Source organism: Camelus ferus, chromosome 1 (genome assembly GCF_009834535.1).
Source record: "Camelus ferus isolate YT-003-E chromosome 1, BCGSAC_Cfer_1.0, whole genome shotgun sequence".
Classification (NCBI taxonomy): domain Eukaryota; kingdom Metazoa; phylum Chordata; class Mammalia; order Artiodactyla; family Camelidae; genus Camelus; species Camelus ferus.
Genome location: NC_045696.1, coordinates 9,239,891 through 9,252,456, shown reverse-complemented (window position 1 = coordinate 9,252,456; position 12,566 = coordinate 9,239,891). Strand labels below are relative to the sequence as shown.

Genomic DNA, 12,566 nt, shown 5'->3' with positions numbered 1-12,566 from the left:
ACATTATGGCAACTTCATGAATTTTTAAGCTTAGGAATCACAAGTCTTTTTTTGTTTAGAGTTTTCTCATTTCCAAAGGGTTCCAAGACTAAAGGCAAGTAATTGCTCCATCTGCTGAACACCGACTGTGTGCCAGGCATTGGTTCAAAATGTTCTACCAAGGCTGTTGCATTCCGGCTCCCTGCCCCAAGAGGTTAGCACAGCCACTGTCCCTGTTTTATCGAGGCTCAGCCAGGCCAGCAACCCCTCCCCTCCACCCCGGCAAGGTACGGTTACCCACACAGTCAGCAACTGCCAAAACAGGGATTCAGCCCGATGGTGATCACTATGTTGATGGCAGGGAATTCAGGGCCACAGGAAATTAAGTGAGTTACTCATAGCCAGATAATTTCAACACCAAATGATAAAAGCCGTTTCACAAATTTACAGCAAAAATATACCTGACAAAGGACTGGGTGTACATGGATTTGTCTGATGTGATGGACGGTGCTGCCCTGGAAGGAGGTCCAGGGGGGTCAGCCTCTAAGGGGCGCTGTTTGCGGAAAGCCTATGGCTCTGTTTTTCTGATGATATTTTGTTACCCATTCAGTGGGAACTAATTTAGAGATTATCTCGTGCCATCGCCTGGTTGGACAGAAGGGGAAAGTGAGGAGAAAGTACTTAAGATAATTGCCCAAGTTCACACCCACTGGCCTGGTGGCGCCAGCATGAAACCCGGGTCCCCCAGGTCAGGATCCAGAAACCATTTTACATCTTAGAAGATTAAGAAACGGAAGTCCAAATGCAGACAGGATTTTTTTTTTCTTTTAGCACCTCACATACTAAATTCTAACAAGGACTGTGATATGTTAGCTTAGATCTTGATTTCACTGGTGTGGCATTTAAATAGTGATGTGGGCTTGCCATGGTCCAGATGGAAAGAGATACTCAAGGTTATGGTTTAAGTTTCATTCCATATTTCTTCTCTCTCCCTGCCCCCTAGGTTAGACTGAGAAAGTACCCAGATCACTTCTTTGGGTTCTCATTGGTACCTGGGAGGAACTTTTTTCTCTTCTTTTCTGTAGCAATACAAATGCCATCTAAAAATCTCAGTGACTTCTCTATAAGACAGAGCTAGTTACTAAGAGGTTGCAGGCCTACCTGGGTCTGAGTTACCAAGGTGAGTGATCAATGCTTCTCAGGGCAGAAGCTCACTCCCTCCAGGATCCTCTTACATCCCCATTTGTCCAAGGGACCCTTTCAGACCTTAGCCTGATTAAGTCCACTGAAAACTCACGGGTCAAGGAAATCTTTATGTATACAAAATTCTTCTTGGTCTAGTTTGATGCTACTAAGCATAATAAACAGAAAGACATCCTAATATCCACTAGAAACATTTAGGCAGGATTATTATTGCTTTCAAAACTGCTTTTGCCAAGTCATCAGATAGTTGGGGAGCTTATCACAGGACCAGTGGCAGTTACCCCAGAAAGTCCGTCTTAGCACTGAATTGCCTTTCACAATGGGGAGAAGGGATATGCGTAAGTAGAACATTCTACCTATTGGACCTTCTGTCTCCTAGTTTACATTTGGGTGAGAGGGAAGAAAGAATTATTTCCTTTTCTTTTGGGGAATAACAATTTCATCTAGAAAGAAGTCCAAATCTGACATTTGAGGAATCCAGGGAAAGAGAGATTAAGCAGATCATTGGTCATTATTTGGAGTGACTGCCTGAAGCACTTTCCAGCGAACAAAGTGACTGTGGATTGAAAACTACAATCCTGAGATCACGGATCTGGACAACCGTCCGGCATTCCACTAACCAGTCAAGAGCAAAGAAGGACACAGATTTGCATCCTTCTAGTGGGCTGTGCACTGTGCACGTGGTCCCTCTAGGAAGCTCTTTGCTGAAGAGGGAACGGGACTTGGACCATCCACCTAGTGGTCACTGTTGTCACATTACTCATTTTTCCTGTGTGCCTGCACTGGACGGGGAGGTTTCCATTGTGCACTATCCCTGTTTCAGGTCCCTGTTGATGCCAGGCCCATGAGCAGACCTGGAGACAGATATGGGACCAGCAGTCAGCCTGTGTGACGGTGTGTCTAGTCTGCTTCACGGCAGCCCTGCCCCATGGAAAATGCTGATCCCATCCCACTGGTACAAAAATGACAACTACCAAGGCTGTGAGGCTCTGCTTTCTGGAAGAAAACTGTATTTGAACCAGAATTTTATTGATAAACTCTCCTAATAAAAAATTTCTGAACAGAAATTTCAGCACAATAAACTCAAGTAGCTACTGGTGTAGTTTTTAAAAACAGACTCTGGCATGGGTAGATTGCCACGTCTGGACCGCTTCATTTCAGTTCTGGCTTTGCTAACTGTGTGATCTTGGCCAAGGGACCGGATTTCTCTTTGTGTCAATTTTCTTACCAAATCTTGCAAAGATGATGTCAATTAAAGTATTTGAAGCACCTTGATCAGTGCTAGGCAAACAATTAGCACTAAGTGTTAGGTATTATTATTATTATTAGGTGTTTTGATTATGAAGAGAAAATAACATTTGAAAAAAGAACTGTATATTAGTTAATCACCAGAGCAATGGGTAAACATTTCTGTTCATCCCATACGTTTCTGGATAAATTTGATTTCAAATACTTTTAGGTCTGTTATTATCCTAAGTCTACAGGCATCTTTCATCCATTCCTCTTTTTCACTTGAAACATGCTCGCCATAAACAAAGACCCTGTTTCCTCTCTCTATAGATACATGTATATATTATAGATCTGCTATTTACTTTCAAAATCATAGAAGAAAGTTCTATTTGTATGACATAGTCTCAACAAAGTCCTTAACAAAGCAAGTGAGTGATGGGGAGTTAAGTGCCTCAGTTGACTTATTTTTAACTATAACTCCCCATGGTTAGCAGGCAAGAAGGCTAGTGACCCAGAAAGCAGCATATTCCAAATATTTTAAGCAGCGGCTCCACCTGGCTATCTGTCACTGTGAAACTCAAGAGCGTGGGTACAGCAGTTACTAATCCGAGGGCAGAAAGTTGTCCCAGAAATGGCCAATATTGGTTTTATGAACCTTTTCAATTTTTAATTGGGTTACTCAGTGTTCCAGATGTAACGGACACCTGGCCAGCCAGGTGAGGGCTCATGACTTCAGAATGACTGCCTAGTCCCCACCCCACTGGGACAACTTCCCCGACCTCACCACCGGGTCAGTTAGGGTCCCCACTACTGGCTCTCTTCAACCCCTCTTAGCAAAATATCTGCCTCCATGGCCGAGTTGATTCACACATTCAAATTATTTAGTGAAATGTCTGCAGAGAATACGCTTTGGTATCTCAGCATTATCATATTACAGACACGTGGGCTGAGAGCTAGAGTCTCCCATTAGGTCCCCTGAAATAGTTTTTTAAAAATGCATAAAAACAACCCTCAAACATCCTTTTCTTGAAAAATCCCTGCACTCTGTCTTTCACGCATAAAGAGAAAACTGTCTCTTAACACACCGACAAGCTTGTCTCCCCCTACAAACTGAAAACAGACCCCCACTGCTGCTTGCAAGAACTGATCCCAGTCGAAAATACCTTCTGATGCTGTTCTTCCTCCATAATCAATTGTATTTTTCAACAATTAATAATTTCTCCCTTGGCCTGAGATGTAAAAAAAAAAAAAAATCCCATGGAATGGGGGAAAAATAAGTTTTCACTCATCAAGTGGCAGGCCAGTTATTGTAAAAGGGCAGGTAACCAACCAAAATGAAAAACGTTTTCAGTTCTCTTTGGAATACACTTTTTGCTACAATTTCACCACTGAAAACCAGGAAATTGGTTGGGAAACATCGAGTTATGCCATCGGCCTGGCCAGCAGACTCGCTGTGGCATGTTCCTTAATTCTTTGTCCTTTTCTTAATGACCTGCCTGGCAGGTGGAATGAGATAAGTTCTCCTGCTGGGTTTTACACAAATGCTTTAAGGTGAAGGCTCCTGCCTGCAATCAGGCACTGACATTGGCCCTTTCGAGACAATCTTAGAGCTGAGACAAACGTGAGAAGTCACAGAAGCCAACACCTCATTTCAAACAAGAGGCTATGGAGGCTGGGTCAGGGAGTTTAGAACAGATGATGTGCAGATGGTATGGAGTGGATGGAGAGGTGACTGTGTGGACAGACAGACGGACAGATGGATGAGAGTACAGGGTTAGGCATCAGGAGCTCCTCATTCTAATTTTGGCCCCATCACCCACTATTTCTTTCCAACCTAGGTAGATCATTTCGTTTCTCTGAGGCTGATTTCCCTTCTGGATGAGGCAATTAGGCTGGAAGGCTCCCTCAGGTCCTTCCAGCTCTCCTAGTCTTTAATTTCAGGAAACAAGAAAACTTTTCAAAACTGTTCAACTTGGCGATGCTGGGACGATTTTGCCAGAATCACCCAGAATTCACAGCACTGTAATCATGATAGGAGGGACCTGGGAGGTGTTATGAATCCACAGAGTTGACACTGGGCATATGGATTTACTTGCAATGACTACTCTTAAAATTGCATTAGAAAGAATTATTCACAATAGTCAAGACATGGAAGCAGCCAAAATATCTATCTACAGATGATGAATAAAGAAAATGTGATACACACACATACATATACATACACTGGAATATTATTCAGACATAAAAAAGAAATCCTGCCATTTATCATTTGCAACAACACGGATGGACCTTGAGGGCTTTATGCTAAGTGAAATAAGCCAACAGGGAAAGATAAATACCAAATGATCTCACTTATACGTGGAATCTTAAAAAACAAAAAACAAAAAAATAACCCCCCCCAAACGCATAGAAACAGAAAGTAGGTTGGTGGTTGCCAGGGGTTATGGGTGGGGGAAATGAGTCAAAGGGGTACAAACTTCCAGTTATAAGACGAAAACGTTCTGGGGATGTAACGTACAGTATGGACTATGGTTAGCAATACTGTATTATATATTTGAAAATTCTTAATAGCGTAGATCTTAAAAGTTCTCAGCACACCAAACAAATTGTCACTATATGATGTGATAGATGTGTTAACTAATCTTACTGAAGTCTTAATTTCACAGCATAGACATGTATCAAATCATCATGTTGCAATCCTTAAACTGACACAATGTTACATGTCAATTATATCTCAATCAAGCTGGGGGTGGAAATTCTCTTAACTTTCTCTTAAAAAAAAAAAAGTGACTGTGAGCAGAGCTTTATCAAAAAGAAGCTGTTCCCACCTTGAATTAAGACATTCTAGTTATAAGAAGGAAACAGCACACAAAGGCCTGCCTTGCTTTGTAGAGGGAAAAGGCAGGGTTACCTACTCACCCTAGGAGACTGTGTGCATTTGACTTTGTTCTTGAAGTCTCTTGTGAAATCAAGACTGTCCTCCTGGGCCTATAATGCCTCTTTATAGCATATTTATATGTATTTAATTTAATTTAATTTGATTATCAATTTAATTTTCCCCTAGACCCCAAATTCCATTTGACAGGAAAGACTCTGTAAAAATGAGGTGCCTCTTCGGAGTGAACCCCTTCTGTCTGCTTAAATGGCCCTTTTCAATAATGACTCTTTTCTTAAGTTGTAAAACAGCAAGAAGTAGAGTCAACGATATACACAGGTAGGCCATCACAACTGCACATTCTTCCCTGCTGACTGCCGGTTCTTAAAAGTCTGAGCAGCCACCATTTGTTTTCCGAAGCTCAACCACCTCGTTAGTACTTTGAATGTTACAGGAAATACTGGCAGTGGGGCCCAAACTGCCCTTTTTTATGCATGAAAGACTAGCAGAAGAGGAAGGACTCCAGAGGGGTCACCTGGTGTAAGCGTCTTCCTCCAGGCAGGAAGTCCCAGAACTGTCCCAGCTGCTTCTGTTTTTAAAGATAGAGATTCTACAGCCTCCTGAGTGAGGCTTTCTCAAAGTTTAATTAGTGTCAAGGTCAATTTCCTCACACCTCACGGCTGCCTGTCCCTTCCCCAGTGCCTGCTATAATCTGAGCCTGCCTCCTCTTTGGTCCTCTGTCAGTGCCAAGGCACCTGCGTGGCATCTGTTATGTTGAATACAGGGTCATTAGGAATCTTCAGTTTCCCATTCCTCCTTTGCAAACCTCCAAAGTTGGGTTTGGTTGTAACTGTGTGGTTCTGAGCCTGTGGTTTGCTTGGAATTGGAATCAGGGGATGCTACCAAGTCCCAGAGTTTCCTGAGTCTGGGCATGGCCAGAACGTCTCCTGGGGCTTTCAGAGAAAAAGCTGCGAGGGGGAAATGAGGTCAGAAATTATGGGAGTCGCGGAGCAGGTGAATGGCACCAAAGAAGTGGTGAATGAAACACACGTCCTGGAGGGCTGTCCCAGGTGGGTGTGGTGGTTTTCTGCGGAGCTCTGCCCACTCCTGGGGACTGGGAAAGCTGAGGCAGCACCCAGAATGGTTCTGTACGTGATCAAGGGGCTAAGAGGCTGTGGCCAGGACAGTAGGAAAGACTGCTGGAAGCTGCGGTGCTCACAGGATGACCTGTAGAGGGCCACGACCCAGAGCTGACCCTAGAGCCCCCCTCAGCACCACCCTGATGGGAAGGTCCCCGGGGGGAGCAGCAGCCAGAGAGGCTCTATGGGGAATTGCTAGCATTTCTGGGGTTCATTCTCTTTCAGTATTATCCCCATTTTATAGAAAAGGAAACTGAGGATCAGAAAGGCTCCATATCTCCCCAATGGCTAAATTGCTTGAACCAGAACACTGCCTGTTTGCCCCAGAACCCAAATTCTTAACCACTTCATTTCAAGACCTGACATCCTGCATCTCAGTTTCCTGGCAGAGTAGCAAGCCCTAGTTTTGAAACTGCCCCCCTTTTTCCTTGAGAAGAATGAATCTTAATTTTCCACCGGGGGCCTGATCGGGCTAGGAGGCATGCAGGTGCTGAGCAGGGGCTCCAGTCAGCTCCACAGATCGGGAGCTGTAACCAGCCTCCATCCCGGGGAAGGGTGTGGTTCTGGAAAAGAGTGTTACTCTGGTGTTTACTCAAAGATAGTCATTAAGTCACCGTGAAGACATTTTTCTGCAGACTAAACAACCCCACTCCTTTTTTAAAAAAGCTTTCCTCACAGGAGCTCTTTTTTTGGTACCTTCTTTCTATATTTACTGGTTTCCCCAGGCGCTCTTCTCCCCTCCCGTTCTCTATTTTAAATAATCCTGTAATAAGATTTTGATCTGTGCCACAGAAAGAAAAGGGTCATTTTCACAGTTTTCATCTTTGGCCTTAACGGATTAATAAAAGGCCAGCATGGATGATAGTCAGCCCCTTTGTGGTCTACTCTGACCCTCCAGACATTTTTGGCCACTTCTGCACCCGGCCAGTCTTCCACTGTACTTTACCACATACTTGGTCTTTAGTCCCACGCCGCCCCGAAATGATCCTAACATGCACTTGAGTCAGCTTGATTTCCTTCTGCCTTCTAAGAGGATACCTCAAGAAAAGAGCCTAGTGCTCAGAGACAACCTTTGAGGAGTGAGAATGTCAAAAATAAAATTCTTTTTCCCTGCAGGGGCCTGACTTCCTCCTCTGGCAGAGCTTTTAGCCACATGTGAGTGATGCCAATCGAATGCAAGGATTCTGAGACATTGTCCCTGGTGCCGGAGTGTACCAGCCCGGAGGGGGTGCTAGCCCCGAGGGGGGCCCACTTACTTCGAGGTTCTCGGGGTCCGTCCACTGTGATTTTGATGGCTCTGTGGTAGGTGGCAACTTGCGGTGGGTTTGTGAAGACGGTGATGGTCAACGTGAAGCTCTTCCCTGTTGGAACACAGAAGAGAGCAAAGATGAATGAGGCAAGGGCCTGAATCTGTCTGCTGGGTAATTCAGAATGAATTCATGCTTTCCAGCCCTCAAACTGGAAAGGTGGCAGTCCTTCAGTACATGTCACTGGTTTTCCCAATGCTCCCTTGAGTTTGGTTTTGCTTCAGTTCTGGAATACACACCTACGTTGCTTTTTAGATGTGCCACTTCCCATAGGCACGTGGCTTTCGTTTGGTCCCTAATAACACAGAATCAGGAGAGATTCAGATTTGTTTTCTTTCAGGTCAAGACCCCAGGAAAACAGGAGCAGATGGACAGCTCTCCAGTCCTCCCCACCATGTCCATCCTTTTCATAAGCTCAGGGCAAAAAGAGCGAAAAAAAAAATTTCCATCCTTCCTCTCTAACGTTGTACCTCCAAGGATTAGGAAAGATAGAATTCCTAAGTTTGGGGATAGGCTAAATTACAATTATTCTCTCTGTATTTTAAAAATACTAATTGTTGGTTGATTTTAAATATCATTTTGAAATGCCAGATGTCATTCTAGGCAGTCATGGGACTGGCCAGATAACATTTACAGTCAATAAATGGACTTAATGATATGCAACTAACAGGCTGAGATTCAGTTACAATTGTTAGCATAAATATGCATATGGATTGCCAGCTAAGCATTTTATACATACTTAGGAAATGTGGGCATGTCTTCATCGCCTATGTCTAATGCAATGCTTTTAATAACTTTTAAAGGTTGTTTTACAAATATACAATTTATAATAAAAGTATTAGTATATAAATATATTATTATTTAAAAGCATTGCTTCCTGGCTAGGTGACGCAGAGCATGTACTCTGGGTTTGAATTCTGTCTAGCCGACCTCTGGCAAGTCACGAGCCATCTCTGTGCCTCAGTGTCCTTACCTGGAAGACGGATACATATAACATTTCCTACCTGACAGAATTTAGGGAGAGGCTAAATGAGTTAATATGAGTAAAACCATTAAAACAGTATCTTGGTTCATTGCAGTCAAAGGTATACATGTGTGTGTGTGTGTGGAAAGAAAGACAGACAGACACAGCTCTTCCTGCTAAATAGTCAGAAGATTTGGCTTCCTGTACAAATATTTGACCTCTCCAGATTTCAGCTTCCTTGTCTGAAAAATGAGGGGGTTCATGGGCTACATACAATGTCACTTTTAACTCTGGTTTTTACCTTCTGAGATAAAATCCTGGTGCCCAACTCCACATGTAGGCGTGCACCTGCCCTGTATGTCCTCTGCTGCCTGCAACGTCAGCATTTCAGAGATTCCCTGAAAACACTGTATTTCCTTCCTAGGGCTGCTGTAACAAATTACCACAAACTGGGTGGCTTAAAACAACTGAAATTTATTGTCTCAGAGTTCTGGAGGCCAGAAGTCCAAGATGGAGGTGTTGACAGGGCCACATTCCCTCCAGGGAAGAACCCCACGTGGCCTCGCCCCAGCTTCCGGTGGTTACCAGCAAGTCTTGGCACTCTTCGACTTGTGGCAACATCACTCCACTCTCTGCCTCCTTCCCTCTGTGTCCTCTGTCTCCGAATCGCCCTCTCCTTACAAGGGTAACAGTCGTTGGATTTAGGGCTCACTGTCTTCTAGTAGGACTTCGCCTTGATTAAATCTGCAAAGCCCCTATTTCTGAATAAGGGCACATTCTGAGGTTACTCATGGACGTGACTTTTTAACCATGAGACTACCCAGGGGTATGAAAGAAGACTATTCAACCCAGTACAAACACCAAGTGTCATAAAGAGTTCTGGTCTTAGCACTACAAGTGACAACTGCTCTCCAGGCCCCTGTGGGTTTTACCCACTGAAATGGTCCCACTTCTGTGGCGGCCCTCCTACAACCATCCTATGCTCGATTTCCTAAATGACAACAAAGAATCACTGTCTTCAAAATGTTGGCATTTTTAGGCCTGTGTAGAACTGACAACTTAACACCTTCCCATATGCTATTTCATTTGGTCCTTGAAACACTCTCATGAAATAAACAAGATAGATTTTCTTGTCCTTGGTTAGTAGGTAGCAAAGCTGAAGCTCAGAGAGGGTGAGTGGTTTGTCCAAAGTCACACAGCTCGGGTACATAGAAAACCTAGATCTCTCAGCTTTGTGCTTCACATTATTGTCATGAAGTCCTAAATCTCTGCCTGCCAACTCAGTGGCACCAGCGCCAGGAATCCAGACTCACGGTAACTTTTCTGTGCTCTGCCACTGCCCCCCAAAGTGAGAATAGTCCTGGTGAGGCTCATGTACCCAAACTGTCCGCAACAGCTAATTATAAGCCTGGGTTACAGTTCAAAAGCAGTTTCTTACTAAGCTGAATGTGGGCTCCTGGCGCTTAATGCTGCCCTCTGGTTAACCACAGACTGGCCTGAATTGGGAATGAAATTCAACCAAAGTGAATATTTGTGAAATCGTTGCTTGTAATTACAATTCTATTATTTTCTGTGCAGTCGAGAAGTGTCTGTCCAGCAAAAACAACTAGGTGGGGCATTTTGGCCACAGTCACGTGGCTCACGAAGGTGGAGGTATTCCGGGTCACCTCCCGCACAATGAGCTCTTGTTTACTGCTTTGAGCAGCAGGACATCTGCTTATTACCTCATAGACAGAGGCAATAAGTGATGACATTTTGCTCACAGGTGTGTGTGACATTTTCCACTTCAGGAAAACTCTGCCTGCCACTTCCCTGTATTCTTCCGAGCAGACCTGGCGCGGGTGTGGATACCTGGGGACGGTCAGCCAGTGGGCACAGCGGACCTTCGGAGCCCCGCCCCCTGCGCCCCGCCCCCGCCCCGCCCCTGCTCTTCCCTGCCCAGACACAGCCCTCCTCTGCCAGCACCTGCAGACGTGGTAGCTGCACCCCAGAGCACACGTGTTATTAGCCAAATTCCCTCATTAAAATGACCTATGGGCCTGGTATTTTAAGTGCGTGGGTGTAGAGAATAAAAGACTGACTCTCAAGTGTTTTTCTCAGCAGGCTGTAGCCAGACTAGTACCAAGGCAACAGGAGAGCAAAGGAGGACCGATGGGCTAAATCACCACCACCCCGACATCGGCAATTCTGGATCAAACGCAGGGCTGGGAGGTGGTGGCGCTGCCGCAGAGAGAACTGATGTTTACATTTGCAGCCTGAGCGGGTCCTTGCCCAGAGAGGCTAGAAGGCTCCCAGCAGCCCTGGATTTGGCCCCTTTGGAGACAAGCAGTGGCCTTGGCCAGCACACAGGTGGCCCTGGCTGTGCTGCTGAAAGGCTGCAGCTCTGGGCTCCCAAGGAGGGGGCAAGCTGCACGGTCACCGGTGCCCTGCGGGGGGATTCACAGTGGAGGAAGCTAAGGAAAGGGCACCCTTGAGAACTTCCTTCTCCAGCTCTCAGGAACTTCACCTAAACAGCACCCTGAGTTTTGGCTGATGGTCGGGTCCAGGAGGAGTACTATGTAGAAGCACCAATACTAGGACTGAATAAGAAGGTGGAAAGAAACAATGAAGGAATGAAGGCGTCTCTTGACTTAAGACCAGAAGCAGCAAAAGACAAGAACTTGATTGTACAATCCTGTGTTAGTGCAGACACGCGGGGTGCTAGTTAACAGCATGGACCCTCAAGTCAACCTGCCTGGGTTCAAATCCCAGCTCTCTGCCACTTGTAAGCTGTGTGACCCGAGGCAAGTTACTTAACATCTCTGGGCCCTCAGCTTCTTCACCTGTGAAACAGAAGTGATAACCGTCTTTCCATCTCACAGTGTTGTTAGGCAAGTTAAATGAAAGAATGCATCAGCCAACATCAGTTTAATTATCATGAAAGATGTGATAAACACGATTCCACAAAGACCAGAGTGGTGGGCAGTCTGTGAGGAAGGGAGGGTTGGTGGCAAACGGGCGGTGAGGTCTGACGGTGGGAGCGGAGGTGAGCCTTGGTGTCCCGCAGGTGGTGCTGATGGAGCACCTCCAGGCTCATCCTCTCTTCTCTAGAATTCCAGCACTCTGAGAGTGCAGAGGGCAGCAGGCAGGCAGCGGCTTGGAACTTAGAGCTCCATCAGGGAAACTGCACAGTTCAACTTGAACTTCAAGTTCAAGTTCACTCCTGTCCCGCCAGCTGGCGACCTTTGTAAGCACAATTGCAACTGGCTGATCCACTTGATAAACAAGCCAGGCCAAATGCTGCCCTCCCCGCTCCCTCCACCCCCACCCCCTGCATGTGTCGTCCCCCTCGACGCCAGTGTGTTCATCCAAATGCCAGTGCAGAAGACTAGCTGCTTTATTTAGTTGGGCAGAAGGTCACAGGGCCAGTCTTCCTGGACATTTGCTGCCACAACACACTCTCCAAGGCAAAGCAGTGACAGCAGCCCCAAGTCTGTGCTTTCTGAGGCCTCATGTTTACGGGGGTACCGGGGCTGGTGAACTCTGGCAGCCCAGCCGGCTGTGGTCTCATAAAGCCGCGGCTGGACCCTGCAGTTCCGCAAGGGGCCGGGGCACACACCCCACTTCCTCACCACATCTGGAAGTGGTGAAACCTCAGGATTGCTGCAAACGGGTGCACTGCTCCCCCAGGGCAAGGGTGGGGAGAGGAAAGGAAGGTGAAAAGGGGACTGGAGATCATTTCACACCCCCGGGCGGAATAACATCTTCAGAAGAAGTGCCCCATCACATCACGGCAACGTCATGGCCATGGGTGTCTGAGGGGCAGTCTCTCCTCCCTCCATCCTCCTATGCCTGTCCCTCCCCAGATTTGGTTCATGGGTAGCCAAGCC

The 12,566-nt window shown here is 45.9% G+C and overlaps 1 protein-coding gene across 4 annotated transcripts in view; it reads right to left on the bottom strand.

Moving 5' to 3' along the window:
- RUNX1 (RUNX family transcription factor 1) overlaps window positions 1-12,566 on the bottom strand; it is a 248,976-nt gene that overhangs the window by 56,438 nt on the left and 179,972 nt on the right. For all 4 annotated transcript variants that reach the window (XM_032470586.1, XM_032470719.1, XM_032470541.1 and 1 more), the window contains one exon: window positions 7,683-7,787. In XM_032470586.1, coding sequence (XP_032326477.1) covers window positions 7,683-7,787 — 105 coding nt within the window. The remainder of the gene's footprint in view (window positions 1-7,682; window positions 7,788-12,566) is intronic.